We start from the raw sequence: 16202 nt of genomic DNA, 5'->3' as shown, positions 1-16202 counted from the left end.
TGAAAAGTGAAAAGTTATTGAGATAAAATACTAGAGTATAGTTTTTGATACATATTCCAAAAAATATCTTATCCATATAGACCAACAAGTTTTTCATAATGTTTTTATAATAATTTACAATAAAAATTTAACAAATATCTTCAAAAATACTTAATCCTATAAAAATTCAGTACGTATCCTGAAAAATATCTAATCTGTAAAGATCCAAATGCTTCTTGTAAAATTTTTACAGTGTATTATAGTAAAATTTTAACAAATATCTTCAAAAATAATTGATCCCGTAAAAATTCAACGGTAAGCTCTGTTGCAAAATTTTAGGCAAATTCTCATAAAACACACCATCCAGAAGATGAGAATAGGAATAATGCATTTTTTTGGGCGGTCATAAATTGTAGAATGCAGGCACATGCCTCAGTTTCGAGCACTGGCTGTAGCACGGGTCAAAACGCTCTCCTCTTGAAATGGCGACTGAGGGTTTCGAAGTTGAAGAATGGGACGCCGATTTCCTGGACCAGCTCGTGCAAGCCGAAGAGTTAGCATTATTAACAACCTCCGCCACTCAACAACCACAACAACAACAACAATCACCACCACCACAACAGCGGCAGCAGCAACTCCTTTACCACCACCCACAACCTCCTCTTCAGCCTTCACCGCATCCTGTTCCGCCGTACGGAAACATTAGCTACTCTCCTCCTCGGGAGTTGTCTCAGAGAGTCCATGACACTTCAGCGGTAGGTGGCCGTGGACACCGGTCTCTCGCTTCCTCCTCTATTTCTGTTTCCATCCCCGGTGGCCCCGAAAGCGCCACAGAACGAGAAATCGATGGCTTAAAGGTTAGGATTTTACTGATGCTTAGAAATGTTTCCAATCTACTGATTCTTTGTCGTAGATAGTGTCCAAAGTAAAGATTTTTTTGCTTTGTTAGATGATGTTCGGCAATCATATAGGATGTTCCTTTTGTATGCTCATCACTTTTGGAGGCATTTAGACAGTTTGGGTAAGAGCACTATTATTTGCTTAAGTGGATTATTCTTTTTGTGATTTTCATAGTATTTCTTTTAGTATCTTGCAAGTCATAATGGAGCAAAAGGAACAAATAGGAAAATGTGGAAGGAAATGTGTTTTCTATGTTTCTCCCATGGTATTTTAGATTTTGAAAGGTTTTGGAGAAACTGAAAAGGGCTTGTTTTGGATCCCTAATTTATAAAGAGCATAATCTTCGGCTAGCTTTTATCGAGGATATTTGTACAGACTTTTCTAATAGCAAAAAAAAAGTGTATATTTGCAAATGGCCTTTAATAGATATCTTAAAAGTATGGCCTCATTACCAATTAGGCATCCAAGCAAGGAGAAATCACCACCGGATTCTACTTTTTGTCCTTTATGCTGGTGGTCAAGATTGATGTTTTTCCTAATTTTTCTTGGCAGTTATGATGTTCCTAGATTTCATTTTGATCAGTTTAAAGTTCAACTCTCAACTTAAACCTGGCTACTATAAAAGTTTTCACAATTGATAGACTTTAATTTAGAGCGTATTTGTTACATGCTTCCCTACATACACATACTATCGTAGCGGAATACATGTTTCCATACATGCACACACACTGTTGTAACGAAATAGTGGGACAATATTGGAACATGTACAAGTATTTGTAGATAAGATGTATAGTTTTTTATGTAACATGTTGTGTATGCCTATAGCTAAAAAGTGCATGTGTACTCTGTTCAAGCATTTGGGTGGTTAAAGTTTTCAAAACAATCAATAACATATGCTTCTCATAGTTTATCAAAAATTATGAATGTCGACAAGCTTCATTCTTGCAGCTTTTGTAGCATTTACTAGAAGTAGTTTTATTTACCAAATTAAGAAGTTAAGTCAAAGGGAAAAGTTCTGTTTGTTTGTTCTGTTTCTTAAAGCAGTCAAGAATCAGTTTGTTGGAAGAAAACATGGGGTAGACAAAAATCTCCGCAAATTATGTGTAAACATTTTGACTTGTTCAAAGATACACATTCTGGTAATAACTTTGATGAGAGGCAAAACTAAATGAACTTTTTATGCTTTTGTTAACATAGAAAGTTTGCCTTTGATGTCTTTGACTCAAAAACTTGAATTTTGTCAATTTTCACCTGATATTGTGTGCATTGTGGGAATTGCATTACAGAGAGAGCTTGGTCATGTCTCGGAGCAGCTTAAAGTTCTGGTATGTACGTTCTGTGAATATATCAATTGATGTGGGTAATCATTGAAGTAATTCTTCTTGTATACTGTATTCAGAAGGAACTTCAAATTCAACTCTCTTTTGATGTAGTGCAAAGAAAGAAAAGAAGAATTGGCATAAGTTGGAAGGATCTTATTTAGTGCAGGAAGTATTTCGGAATGCTTAAAAATTTATAAGATTTTTTATGTTTTGAATTAATCTTTCCTACACTGAAGTGTATACACTGTCAGTGCTGGATGAATGACAACTATGCAAAATTTGGATTTGAAATCCAACTTTTGCACATGTCATGGATCCAATGGTGATAAGTGTTATACAGTGTCAATGTATATAAGATATACTCTCTTGTTTTTGGTTCAATAAAAGGACTTACTTGATTAAAAGGTAATTTCCAATGGACAGATGCACCTATACTCACATAGCTTGTTCCAGACTGAAATTTAGATTTGAAAACTATGCAAGAATTGGAGCCAAAAAGTCTAAATTACTAGATTTTCATTTTCTTTGGCTTGATTTTTAGTTTCTGTTTTAATTGGTGACTATTCTGTCTGCTGTTAGTTGTCTACTTTAGTTTTTCTTAATATCCATCAACTCATAGTCAGCCAGTGAATATGAAATTGTGCTATCTTGGAGGCTGACTTCATTCTAAGCTCTCCCTCTCTCTCTCTCTCTCTCTCTCTCTCTCTCTCTCTCAGAGTTACGACCTAGCCGTTGGATAAGTCCATTGACGTTTATGTCTCTTCCTAATTCAAGATTAGAATATTTTTGGTATATGGTTATGGTAGTGACAGTCCATATGTTGTTCATGCTAATTTGTATTGCAGGTATTCCAAAAGCTGAAAACCATCATATTATGTTATTTTTTATTTAAACACTAATCTAGCAAAGGCTGAAGTATGATCCATTACTGTGTTTGATATTGTTGAAAATCATGGCTGGTGAGTGCTTTCATAGGTAATGAATCATTGTGCCACTCTAGGAGGAGGAGTGCATAGACCTAAAAAAACAAAGAGACAAGAAAGAAGAGCAACTGAAATTCATATCTGCAAGGATTGAAGCCAGAGAAGCGGAGGACTGCCCTGCAAATAGTATTTCCTTGTGAGTGCATCTGTCCTTTGATGCTTGTTCTGTCCTTTGTCTGTAGAATTGCAGGTCACTTTTCCCATTGCACTGAGGGTCCATTTCTTTAGGTGTAAGATATTTTGTATGGAAAAATTTTTCCAAAGAAAATAACCTCATGGAAAAAAATTGCTTTTGTCTTCATGTTCCTGTGTTTGTTGACTTAGTGAATTTGATCTCCTAGAAATCAAAGACCCGTCATTGCTGTTGGATGCCCAATTCCCCAACCCATCACTCCTTCCAACCCATGGTACCATATGCTGACCACCAAAGCTACCATCCAATTGATGTGCTTTCCCATCTTGTCACTTTCAGAGTCAAAAACCTCCTCCCAATAGCACCACCAACACCACCTCCCTGCCCATTTCATCCCCATCCTCACCCCATGGCAAGAAAAAGTAATCATTAATCAGTAGAAAAATCTCATGAAATTGTTTTCAGATTAATCAAATTATTTTCTAAAGAAAGAGAGAGTATCTTCTTTCAGGGAATCCATACCCCAGTATTAAAGGTACAATTAGATCAAATAAGCTCCTCATCCAATCCAGAGTCTGTTTATGATCTATAGAAGTGAACCCTCAAAGAAGGAACCAAGAACTTTGAGTCTTTTTAGTTTTCATGAGGTTTTTGGAAGTTGCATTGGAAAATTGCAGGCAAGATCCACCAAGTGAGATGGGTGAAGATTATTTGAGAGCCTAGTACTGTTGCTAGTGCAGTTGTATCATATGAAAGAGCAAGTGAAAGCGTAAAAAGAAATGGCGAACATGTGGGAGGAAAATAACTTCAGTTAATAAGTTGTTTTGTGCCCAATGATGTAACATATTTTTCATCCGAAATTTTTTTTCTCCGCACTTATGCAACCGAACACCAGAAGTTGGTAAAAATAATTCAGTCCCATCAAACATAACCTGAAATTGGTAACTTTTTCTATTCTTGTCAACTGTTCAGTATTTGGACCTTTTGTTTTACATTTTTTATAACTTTTTTGAAAGTCTCATATTGTCATTAGAACTTTCAGTAGTTAATTGTTATTCACATTGAGAATTGAGTTAATCAAAATTTTTGATAAAATAAGGTATAGGTACTTCTGGAAGAAAACCCATAAAAGCTGACACTTTTAGGGTGGTGGACAGAATAGCATTTTTGGTAAAGTAGCTGGAAATATCTATTTTTCAAGATTTTGCTTTTGTTGAACCATCAATGTCTCATTTAATGAGTGTAAGGCTATAAAACTGTTTTTTCATAGGAATATGTCATAGAGAGGAAACCAAGGAACAATACAAGGGTTTTTCACAATAACAATGGTTTTGAGGCTTGAAATAACTATTTCCTCACTGTGATACTGTCTCCAGGATATAGTATAGTCAGACTTGAGCTTCAATCATTTTAAATACATCAAAATTATGGAACCCCATAAAGCATTACTATGGGTATTATTTAGACTTTTTCTTTGTCCTCTAACAGTATATGTGACCAACTCGTTTTTTATAGATTCTTGGGATCTGTTCATGTAAAGGCATCCTCTTTCTCCTAATACTTGAACTGTTGTCTCTTAGTTTTAACTCATATGTCCTTTAATTAATACCAAATCTCTTATATTTGACACCTTTTTCTGAACGTTGCTTTTTTTTTTTTTTTTTATTGACTAAAAGATGACTTTTGTAACTGTCACTATGTGAGACAGCAGAAACCACTCCAAAAAAAAAAAAAAAAAAAACCATTTGTTTACTTTAAAATTAAACATTACAGACTACACTAACAGGTAATCCCAGATAATAGTGGTGGAGCAAGCATCTTTGAGTTGTCCATTACAAAATCCAGATTTTTATGGGGGGCAGTGAGGAGCAGCCAGCAGGTGACTATCAGTCTATAGTAGTGTTACCCATAGGTGCTACCAGTCTGTTAAATTATTACTTAAAATAATGAGTAAAATTTTCAGCATCTTTGTGAAGGCGGTACTATGAGTTGGAAGACTATGATAGACCCAGAAAAAGGATGTTCAGTTTCTTAATTCAAAAGTTAGGTCATCTCTCTCTCCACAACATCAAAAACCAAATGGTGCAGCAGCAGCTTCCACTATATTATGTTTCATGTTATGTCCAATTCTTGGGAACTTATCCTTAAAGATCTAAGCTCTTTAAAGTGCATAAAAATTGCATGGGTCATGTTATCCAAACTTTTTAGGGTGCAAAGCTTACTAAAAGTTTTTCAAATTTGTGAACAAATAGAATCCAAAGGTAGGCAACTGTCCTCTAAATCTTTAGAATCTGAAAGAAATAAAGCTTTAATTACTAACCTTCCATCCTGGACACGTTTTCCAACTTGTTTTCCATTGGCATTCTAGGATTGCCTTTCAGTGAGGAGTGTTGGGTCTGTCAAGGTGAGATAGGCATGCACTAGTGATACATCATTGCTTGGACTTGAAGGGATGTTTGACATTACCCTTTAGTCAAATACTGCTTAATACTCAAATTAGTGGAACATTATGTTTTTCTATTTACATTGTGCTCTACTTTGTTGTAGTCATTTCTAAATGACATTATTCCCATTGGCAGGTGTCATTCTGTTGGAAAGGATCATGATGATGATGGAGTCCTGCCAGAATGTCAAAAGAATAATTCGTCAAATGAATTGTTTGGCATCAGTGTTCATCCACGTGAGTATATATCTAGAGATGGGACAAGTTAGGTCTTATGCAGCTTTATTATTTCTTATGCATGTTTCATCTCTGCATTGTTGTTTGGTATATTAGGTACATCACCTAGTAAAGCGGTTGGAGTTCAGACAGAGGATGCTGGTGACTGTGATAATTCGTGCTGTAGAAATGATGTAGTTGTTGGTTGTCATCATCACAAGAAGTTGCTAGATGTATGGGATTTATCAGATGACAGATTAGGAAAAAATTTAGCTTTAAATTTATTTGGGAGTTGTGAAGCAGATTTAAAAGTCCTTTTTGGGTACTTGTACTTGAGTTTACATTCCAATACAATGATGGAACACCCTATGCATAAATCCAATGTCCCTTTGAAGGATCACCACCATTTATCTCATTCCACTGATGCTGCAATAATCTTACATCTTTACCTCATGTTGACCAAGGTAAAATGACTAGTTTTTTTAATATTTATTTCTGATATTTCATTTGAAAAAGATCTTGTGACCAACTTAGAGAACCTATTACAAAAGGTTTGAGATGGCTAAGATTTTTGTGGATTATGTAGAACTATGTTAGTAAATAGTGTTCCCTCCTTGAAAATTAAATATTCAGTTGATATCTATTTATGACTCGTATTTTTATTTTTTAAGTTGAAAGGTGAATCATATATGTTGTTAAATACTGATAATAGCATAACAAGAGTTATAACTATTTTCAAATCGCTATGACGAAATTGGAGGGGATCATGCTAACAGGGCTAACATGTTTAATTGGTTAGGTATTGAAAATTTTCTCAAAGTTTATCTGCTTAAAGATAATACCAAACTCTTTCTGGAGCATGTACCATCTGTGTTCTCGGCTCCTTCTTCTTCTTTTTTTTTTTTTTAAATATCCTGGTCTTCTGTACCATTTTATAGTTAAAATCTTAGATAAAGTATTAATCTTTTTGTTTAACACACGAATGGAGGAGTAAATCTATGCTACTTTTGATGTGGGACCATGGCAGGAAAGTCAGATAATTCAGTAACAGTTAACGGCTTCTTGTAATTGAGCTGTAATTGGGACCATGTGAGAAAGTCAGGTTTATTATATAAAGAAAGATAATTTTCTCACTTTAGGATGACTTTTTTCTCCTTTTACACACCCGTGAAGGAGAACTGTATGCTGCTTTTGATGTGGGATCATATTCAGAAAGTTTATATAAATCACTTAACAGTTTAAGGCTCTTCTAATTGAGGTTTAGTCTGGTTTGTTTTATATAAATTAAATGCTCACTTTAATAAACTTCATGGCTGTTATTTTCAGAGTTACTTTCAAATAAATACTCAGTTTTGAACATTTCTATGCCATTGCAGATTGGTAATCAAATGGTAAGATTGGAAGATTTGCTGGAAGCTTTGGTTGATTGTTGCAGGCTGAAAAATGTAAGCTTTGGTAGTGTGAATTTCTTGAGTGATTTATTTATTTTTTAATCCCTCAAGCTCCCTGTTTACAAAAAGTTTATGATACACTTTTAACCCCCCAATTCTGAGGAACATCCTTGATATGTATTGTCTAGTCTTATGGCAGAGTGAAAAAGCAAAGCTGGTTACTAGTTTTGTGAGAAGATAGGTAGAGCTGTAGGAGCTTTTGTATATGCTTGGTCATGGATGATAATGTGGATGGCAAGATTGTGATTTTTTTTTAGTTCTTCTCTAAAGAGTTGAAGCATAGTATAGGCTAAGACTGCATGAATGAATGTCTTCCACTTTTCAGGCATTGACTGATCCCAAGTATGTCATTTAGTTCATACAGCTGCGTGTTCTACTATTTTGTGCAGATTGTAGTGGGTCTCATTCTAGATCTATTGATGCATAATTTGTGGATGACATTTTGTGGGATTTGGGACGCCCGAAATGGTGGATTTTTATGCTTCAGTTATCTATGATTAACTTCCAAAAATTTTGTGCTAGTATTACTATTTTCGTTGTATTAAAGTATCAGTGCCACATTGGAGGGTCCTCTGGACTATAGAGACTGCATTGACTATGTAAGATTAGGAATATCAAATTCATTTTTTTATATTTATAAGTTCGTTGATAACAAACTTGCTTCCTTTTCTTGTTTGTGGTCAGATTTAGTGCAGGTGGCCTTCGAGCAGTACTAATTGCTAATTTCTTGCCCCACAATCGGGCAGTGTGCTGGGGAAATAAATAAATTCTATTACAAACTACTGAACTCTACTCAAATCAAAATGTGTTCTTTAACAAAAAGAATAATGGATTTTTAATGGAGTGAGCAGAAGCACATTCTAAGGGATAAGAAAAATTATTAAGTTGTGAATTGAACATCTACAAGGGCAATACTCACCTTGTTGCTTCGGGTCTTGTCATTGAAATTCTTTTGCTGGTGTCTCTTTGAATTTGGACTTCTTTAAGCTTATATAAAACATAAAGTGGATTACTAGAAACTTCAATTTGCTTCTTCAATCTTCATTTGATTGCTTGTCTTATTATGATTCATGCATTTTTTGTAGTACTATTTACTTTACCATCCTATTTCTGTTATAGTTTTAGAAAAGAAGCAACATTTAAAGGGGGTGAGCTTTGTCTTGTGAACTTGGATTATACAAGTGAACTAAGCATTTCTGGTATAAACTCTGGGTATATTTGTCTTGCTTCAACCTGGTAGTCACAAATATAACTTTTTGTGCTTGGACATGCATTCTTGTTCTAACTAGGAAGTCATTTGTAGATTTTAGATACCAATTTTAAGCATCAAATAATTTATGCTTACTGCTAATGTTTGCTTTTGAAATGATCTGGTTGCAGGGTGTCATTGTTTATAGATCTTTGCGTGTCTTACATGTGGTTATAAAGCATGCTTCCCATATGCAAAAGAAAATTGGTAGGAGGTATATTTCCCTTTGCCTCTCTCCCCCCTTCTGCCCTCCTCTCTGTCATGCCTGTCTCTCTGCATTGATCTGATTTTGTACATTGTAACATTCTTGCAATGCCATTTGATGGAACACCTTTGTTTTCTTTGCTTGATAACTCTCCTAATGTGGATATCTTTGGAGAAAAGCCATCCGGTGGCTGGTGAAAGTTTTTAGTTTGTCAAATTGGTCTTGCCTTTTCTGTGGATGTTCACTTCTCCATGTTGAGTTTAATTAGCATAACAGAAGGTAAACATGTGGAAAACGTGTACTTGGAATGTTGGAGATCAATAGTGTTTCACTCCCCAATACTTGACCACTATATAGATCCCAAAAAAGTAAGACATGAAAGAAAGAGAGGAAAAATTACTAACATATTCTTAATTTTTGCCAAATGTGGTTTTGCTGACAAGTGCGATGGGGTGCCTAATAATTAGGAATTAAATTGATCCATAAGATACTAATCAGTAACTTGATGTAGCCTACTTTGCTACATTTCATTTAAGAATTTTTGGAAGGACTTATGGAACTCACCTCTAGCATAATTGATTAGGCAATGCTTGTATAGAAAATTTTGGTGTAGAGATCACAATAGATAAATTGCTGATATCTCTGTCTCTCTCTCTCTCAATTTCTTAAATCTAACTAGTTGTTTATGACCTTACGTGCATTTCTGAAGAGGATTCTTGAAGAGATCTCCGGAGTAGTTGTATATAACAAGCGATAATACTCTTATTTACTTTTTAACGGTAATAGTATTGTTTACTAATTCTCTTTTTGAGGTTTTTTATTCTTGAGATTTTAGCTGTAGGGTACTCCTAGTACATCTTCTGAGCAATTTATGATGCCATATAACACTCAAATTTTTTTGTGTAGTAGGGGGTATCAATTATACCCAAACTTTGGTACAGCAGAACTATTGAGTATCAAATCTTTTGAAATTGTTTTCAATAGGTTCAATGGAACTATTCCAGTGGAAATTGGTACTCGCTGCTTGTCGTGTGAAAAAATGGTTAGCACTTAACTTTTAAAAATTAATAATAATAATAATAATAATAATAATGGCAAATGATAAAAAAAAGAATATCAAAATTTTTAAGGGATCTGCTCAAATTCAGCCTCAACATCATCATTATCTGGTACATCATTGACTCCAATCATCAACATGATAACAATATTCATCATTTCATCATTGTCAATCATCTAACCCACGTCATTGACATTGATAGAAAACTTCATCCATCCACACCAACCTTTTCTAAATTCCATTCTTCTTCTTTATTTAACTCCCAGTTGAGATGAATTCTTTTGGGGTTAATTTCTTTTCTACAACCCATTGGAATATTTGCAATGTTGTAATGAGTTCAATCTAGAATTTAAAAACATAAAATAAAAGGGATGGTTAAGATGATTAATGTCCCTTGTAAATCAATGTATTGATATCTTGAGTGCTCATATTGCCCTTATTTTTTGGGTTTGGTTTATTTAGTTTAACTGATGATTTTTTTTTTTTTATTAAAACCTGCTTTGAATTTGATTTGTTGGTATCTTAACTGCTAATATGAGTTTAAGGGTTTGACTTTTGGGATTTTGGAAGAAATCCATTGAGAATTGTTTGAGAATAGAAGAAACTATGGAAATTTTTTGGAGTGGGATCATGGGAGAGGACGAGAAGGATATGCTGCTGACTTTCTTTCATCCCTTCGTTTTATTTTTGTATTTTTCGTTTGGCTTAATTATTGACTGCTAAACTTTTTATTCTGAAGTTGACCCTACTTTGGGCACATGTGGCTGGGACTTGATCAAGTTCGGCTACCAATTTCTACATAAATTTATGTGCTGAACCTATCAGTTACAATGGTTAAAGATTAGTTACTCAAATAAACACTTGAAAGATGGAGTACCAAAGTGCCACTCACTAAAAAGTTAGGTACTATTGGTGCCATGTACTCTTCATTTCTCAATTGAAATAGCTCTTTCCTTTTGTATTTTTGTATCATTTTTCTGTAAGTGTGAATATACATTTCCTGGGTTTTTCCACATCACCTACTCTTTTATGTCTCTTGGAAATTAAAAGAAATAAAGACAGGAAAAAAATGCATTGACATTCTGAGATTGCGGCATTCATCTTCTTCTGTTATATGTTTGATTTTTCCAGTGTACTGTACCAGGGAGAACATAATCGTTACTGGCCCTTCTGCTGAGCACATTCTGGCAGGCATTGGCGAAGAGCAATCACTCAAGCAAGGAAGTTCTCTCTATCGTAATGCCAAGAATGTATTGAACCAATGGGATTCTCACCCGGGGGTAAAATGGTTAAATGCCAAAAGAAAATTTTCCATTCCTTGCCTAACAAATTTTGAATGGGTCTCATTGTTTGAGCTCATGAGCCAAATTGCCATGACAAATAGTGAAGAACATGTGAAACTCGAAGCGGTTTCTATTATGAATATGATTCTTATAAGCTCTACTGTGTACTCAGAGAGGGAGAAGTAAGTTTTGAATGGTTTTTCTTATCTGTCTCTTGCACATCTTCTGATTTCTATAAGGTTCATATAGCTTGCCCTGCTATAGATTTGCAGCAGATCCAGTATTTCAATGCATATCACAGCTATTGAGGAAGGAAACTGGTCTTTGTTTGCGAAAGGAAGCTGTAAATCTTCTTTACCAGCTACTTAACTGTGAGCACCGACACCATATCTAGACTTAAATTTTGAGTTTTTTGTGAATTTGTGTATGCCATCTACTTTTAGTTCAAAGTTTGGTAATGTTTATTGCTTTCATCTCTAGATGTGCTGATTAATCTGGATGCAGCTATGCTTGTATTTCTGGAGAAGCAAGTATTGTACTTTTCTATTTTTCTGCAAAAGGACACTGCAAAAGAATATTGATTCTTAAGGTTTTGGTCAAAAACAGATTGCTTCATCATTACTTGTCAAATGAAAAGAGCTTCTTCACCTCTGACTCACTGGAAAATTTTCCTTTCATATTGTTTTTTAGCAGCAACCTTGATTTGCTTGATGGCTATATAAACTGATGTGTGTTTCTTGTTTTACTTTCGATGTCTCGATAAGCCTGACAGAAATTTTATATCCCTTTCTTTTATTATAAAATGTCTTTAGAGTTTATTATTGATGAAATACCAAGGCATCCACATATTATGCTAGATAATGAGTTTTTTTTCTGGATTTATTTATATACTTGATTACACAACTTGGGCAATAGTTATGTATTTTCTGGGACGTTACACAACTTGGGCAACATGCTATTGAGGTTTGCCATTTTCTTTTTCACATTATGCAATTTTATTTTTTCACATGATACATCATGCATCTGGCCATATCCTTTTTTTGGGTCTCTTCCCGTCGTAAGTGGTGTGTTGTGGCTAATACTTTATCTGGCTGTCTTGAACAAAGGTCCCAAAGTAACAGCTGCATTTTGTATGGAGAATGGTGAGGCTGCAGTAAGTGCTGAGCTTGATGCTAAAACTCATCCATCTTTTCGAGAGTTCAATGCAATAATGGATGGTTTGGTAGAATGCGTCACTTGCACTGGAAATAGCACGAAGGTAATTATGCTAGGCAAGGCTTATTCACATATTTCTATGAGTGATTTATTGTCTTCTCAACATCTCTGTTTATTCTTGAACAACATCAAAATTTGCCTGCTCTTATAGGTGCCTTTCCTTTTCATATGAGACTTCCAACAAGTTATATCTTGAAATTCATATGGCCACTTGAGTAGTCTAGGTGCTCCTAAGAAACTAATAAGTTCATCAAAATTCATTTTGCTTGAAATTTTTAGAAACCTTTAATAATTTTCTGGAAATAAATCTATTGCCAGAAGATTATATGGATATGTGGATTTAGAGCTATCCAAATATTGGTTGAGTTACACCAATGTTAAATGAGATTTCTTTGATTTAGCATTGAGAAATTAATGCTGGAAAGATTGTACAAGGGGTAAAAAGTTTCATTTGATCTGGCTTTTATTTGAGAACCGTAGGAAATACTTGAGGGGCTGTTTTTCTACCGCAAATCTTTGTGCTCTTAATATGCTGTACGCAAAGCTACTGCTCTCTCTTTTAAGATTAGTCCAAAACCTGATCATGTACCCTAAACTTGACTCCCTGAAACAAGTAAGTATTCAGCTTTTCCTGGGGAATGCTTTCACTAATGAAATACTATTACACCCGAGTGCTTAAGTTGCTGCCTGCCTATTTGGAGTTTTGGGAAAGAAATCATGGTACTGGACAGAGAATTTGTCGATGTCTTCACATTGAATTTGCTCATCTTTCAGGAATTGAAGCTTCGAAGATGTGCTGTAACTGTGCTAGCTTTCATAGCATCACTTGGAAAAGCTGGCCTTGGGATTATTTTGAATCATAGGCTTCCAGAAAGGACTAATATCCTTGCAAGTATTTTGGAAAGCTTGGCGTCCGATGTGAACCTTGAACCTCTGGATTCTGCTCAGTCTGTTGAAGTCTTCAGAGAAAGGTTTGTTAATCTGTGATTTTATAGGTGCTTTTGTGTACTACAGAAATATCAACTGCATTCATAATTGTACTTGTACCTGCATAAAATGTAGCGACGTATTTGTGATTAAAAGCATAAACATGTACTAGACAAAGACCATATATTTGTATATATGCTATGTTTCTGGACGAATAGATAATCTAAGAGAGGAAGATGGATGTATTTTTACATCTGGGACCAAGTTAACACTTATTTCCATATCTGCATATGTATTACTATAATGTGTTTGGATGAATAGATAAATAAGAGAGAAAAATTAATCTATTTCTAAATTTGGAGCCAATAACTCTTTTCTTTACTGCTCTTGTTCTTTTGGTTCTGTAATTTCCCAGGTGATATGTGACCTCCATTGTTTTAGCTCATACATGTTTTTTACTTTTTTTTTAATGATATGTAATCTATCCCTAAACAAAGCTTACTGTTAAAAAGAGAAAAAATTCTCGGAGTTAGTTGTCATAAACTTCTTGTTACCAGGTGTCCTGTGTCTTAGAGCTGCTTTTAGACTGAACTGTAGGTTTTGCATAATATAGGCACCGGAGAAACTCTCTCTGATCTTTTACTTTCTATTTTTCTTTTTGCAGAACCTTGGTAATACGTGAGGCTCTTATACTTTTAAATAGACTTGTTTCGCATCCTCAATTCTCCACTGCTGTTTTGCAAGCATTAACCAGCGGTAGAGAGGTAACCAGCTTGACAATTGATGTTGCAAAAAGATTATCCCACAAGGGCAAGTTCTTGTGGCAGGATGACAGCATAACAAAGCAGATCAGGGAATCTGAAATTGTGGAACTAGCTCGGGTGTTCAAGAGAAGAGTTTTTACATTCTTGGGAGATGGTGTATCATGATATGCTTCAACAGTTGAACAAAGAGTTCGGACTTTATGAAAGCAACTTCATTTTGTTAGGACCTATTTGTTGCAAAGCTCAAAACGTTTACGAGTTCTTTAGTTCCCATTTGTTGTGTTGTTTGTTATATGATAAAGGCTTATATACACCTTTTTGTTCAGTCTCGTATTGGATCTGTAATAAAGCATCGCATATTGGTTTTATAATTCATTATTATACAGGACTAATTGTTGAAGGAAAATTCTACAGTTCCTTTAGTGATTTTAATGGAATCATTCCCTCAAACAAATCTAACGCATCGATGTCATGTCGTTTAGTCATGGTAGAGTTTGCTGCATTACTATATTTCCTTTCAAGTACTTAGCAACCTATTATAGGTTACGGTTATCATTTTGTATGGGATTTGGGGCAGGGACGGTCATCAGTATGACCGTCCCTGCACGGTTGAGGGCCAAGATTGGCCCTCAAAATTTTGTGCGGCTGAGATTACACCATGTAATTCGATTTCCGCGCCAAGTGTGGGACCCACCACTATCTGTTGTGAAAATACATCCTGTGAAAAAAAAGTTACACGATGTACAAAGAAAGTTACATGGTGTTGATAATGACCAAAATTGGCAGGGACGGTTGCAGGTGCAACCGTCCGTGCCCCGAGTCCTTTTGTATGAGAGATTTATATCTTATTCTCTAAAATATCAAATTAATAAAATAACTATTAATTTATTTGTTTAAAAAATAATTATATTTTTTAATGTCATAATATCCTTGACTACAAAGAAAATCCTATAAATCGAAATTCGTTTGATATTATCCCAGATATACAAGGTACTAGCAGTTCTATTTTGCATTAATGAAAATAAAAACTAAAAGCATACAATATTATTAAACATTTATATTACAAGTTATTGATTATATTAGTACAAACCAAATCGTAATAGACAATTAAAGACTTATACGTAAGATGGGATATACTTCTGTGTCAAAAGATTTGATAATTATATGGCCGGAAGCGCCTCATTTCGTTTTAGGAAAATTTGTCAAATTGCTCCCCAACATTTAAAAAAAAAAAATTTTAGTCCTTAACATTTAAAATCAGCCAGAATAGCTCCTAACATATAAATTATGAGCCAGTTTGGTTATAATGTTTGTATTTGCTTATTTCTTTGGCTAAAAATAGCACGCCTCTCTCACGTGGCATAATTTCAAGGGTGAAATCGGAAAACACACTTCTCTCCCTCGGATGAACACGAGAATGTTTAGAAAGCTTACTCCATAATTTGGGCAGTCATCGAATCTTCTCCCTGGATTTACAGGTTTCTAAGAAGTCATAATGATGGGTTCCTTTCCATAAAGACATTGCTCGTTGTTTGGATCCATTGTACTTTTCAATAGGTTAGTTTCTTCTTTGCATTTTCTTGCTATTCTTCCTCAATTGCACAGCCATCCAATTGCAGCTGCATTTTTCCTCTTCAATTTTGGTTTTGATGTGAGGCAATTAGGGTTTAATTGGGGAAATATGAAGGAAAGATAGAAAAACTCAACTGAAAATGAAGTGTGTTTTTCGGTTTTGCCCTTAAAATTATGCCCACGTAAGAGATGCGTACTATTTTTAGTCGGAGAAATGAGTAAATATAAGCATTATGACTAAACTGGCTCTAAATTTATATGCTAGGGACTAAAAAAGTTTGAATAATAATAAAGTAATAGATAAAATTAAAAATATTAGGGACTAAAAAAGTTTGAATAAGGAAATGTTAGGGACTAAAAAAGATTAATACACTTTTGTATAGAAATAACTACGCATCTATACTTCATTATTTTCATAGGTCAAAATAAAAAAAATTAAAATGAAATTGTTAATATGTTGGGTCTTCACTCATCATGACTAAAACTCTCCTTTTCTACTTCCT

General features: G+C 34.6%; 1 protein-coding gene across 1 annotated transcript; it reads left to right on the top strand.

Moving 5' to 3' along the window:
• Positions 1-362: 362 nt before the first annotated feature.
• Positions 363-14533, top strand: LOC113687985 (protein SENSITIVE TO UV 2-like). The gene is made up of 12 exons (XM_027205561.2): positions 363-836; positions 2166-2204; positions 3202-3320; positions 5897-5997; positions 6094-6440; positions 7353-7421; positions 8808-8890; positions 11083-11403; positions 11486-11592; positions 12328-12479; positions 13211-13407; positions 14028-14533. Exons 1-12 carry the CDS (start codon positions 462-464, stop codon positions 14290-14292), a joined length of 2175 nt encoding a protein of 724 aa, XP_027061362.1. The 5' UTR covers positions 363-461; the 3' UTR covers positions 14293-14533.
• Positions 14534-16202: the final 1669 nt, after the last annotated feature.

Source organism: Coffea arabica, chromosome 5e (assembly GCF_036785885.1).
Source record: "Coffea arabica cultivar ET-39 chromosome 5e, Coffea Arabica ET-39 HiFi, whole genome shotgun sequence".
Taxonomy (NCBI): Eukaryota; Viridiplantae; Streptophyta; class Magnoliopsida; order Gentianales; family Rubiaceae; genus Coffea; species Coffea arabica.
The sequence above is the reverse complement of the archived record's forward strand: the minus strand, read 5'-3'. Positions and strand labels throughout refer to the sequence as shown.

Bases quoted from the DNA above. Each gene is read 5' to 3' on its own strand.
- LOC113687985 (XM_027205561.2), top strand. From the start codon at position 462: ATGGCGACTGAGGGTTTCGAAGTTGAAGAATGGGACGCCGATTTCCTG. The intron at 3,321-5,896 runs GTGAGTGCATCT...TCCCATTGGCAG, and splicing joins CCTGCAAATAGTATTTCCTT to GTGTCATTCTGTTGGAAAGG. The intron at 12,480-13,210 runs GTAATTATGCTA...CTCATCTTTCAG, and splicing joins GCACTGGAAATAGCACGAAG to GAATTGAAGCTTCGAAGATG.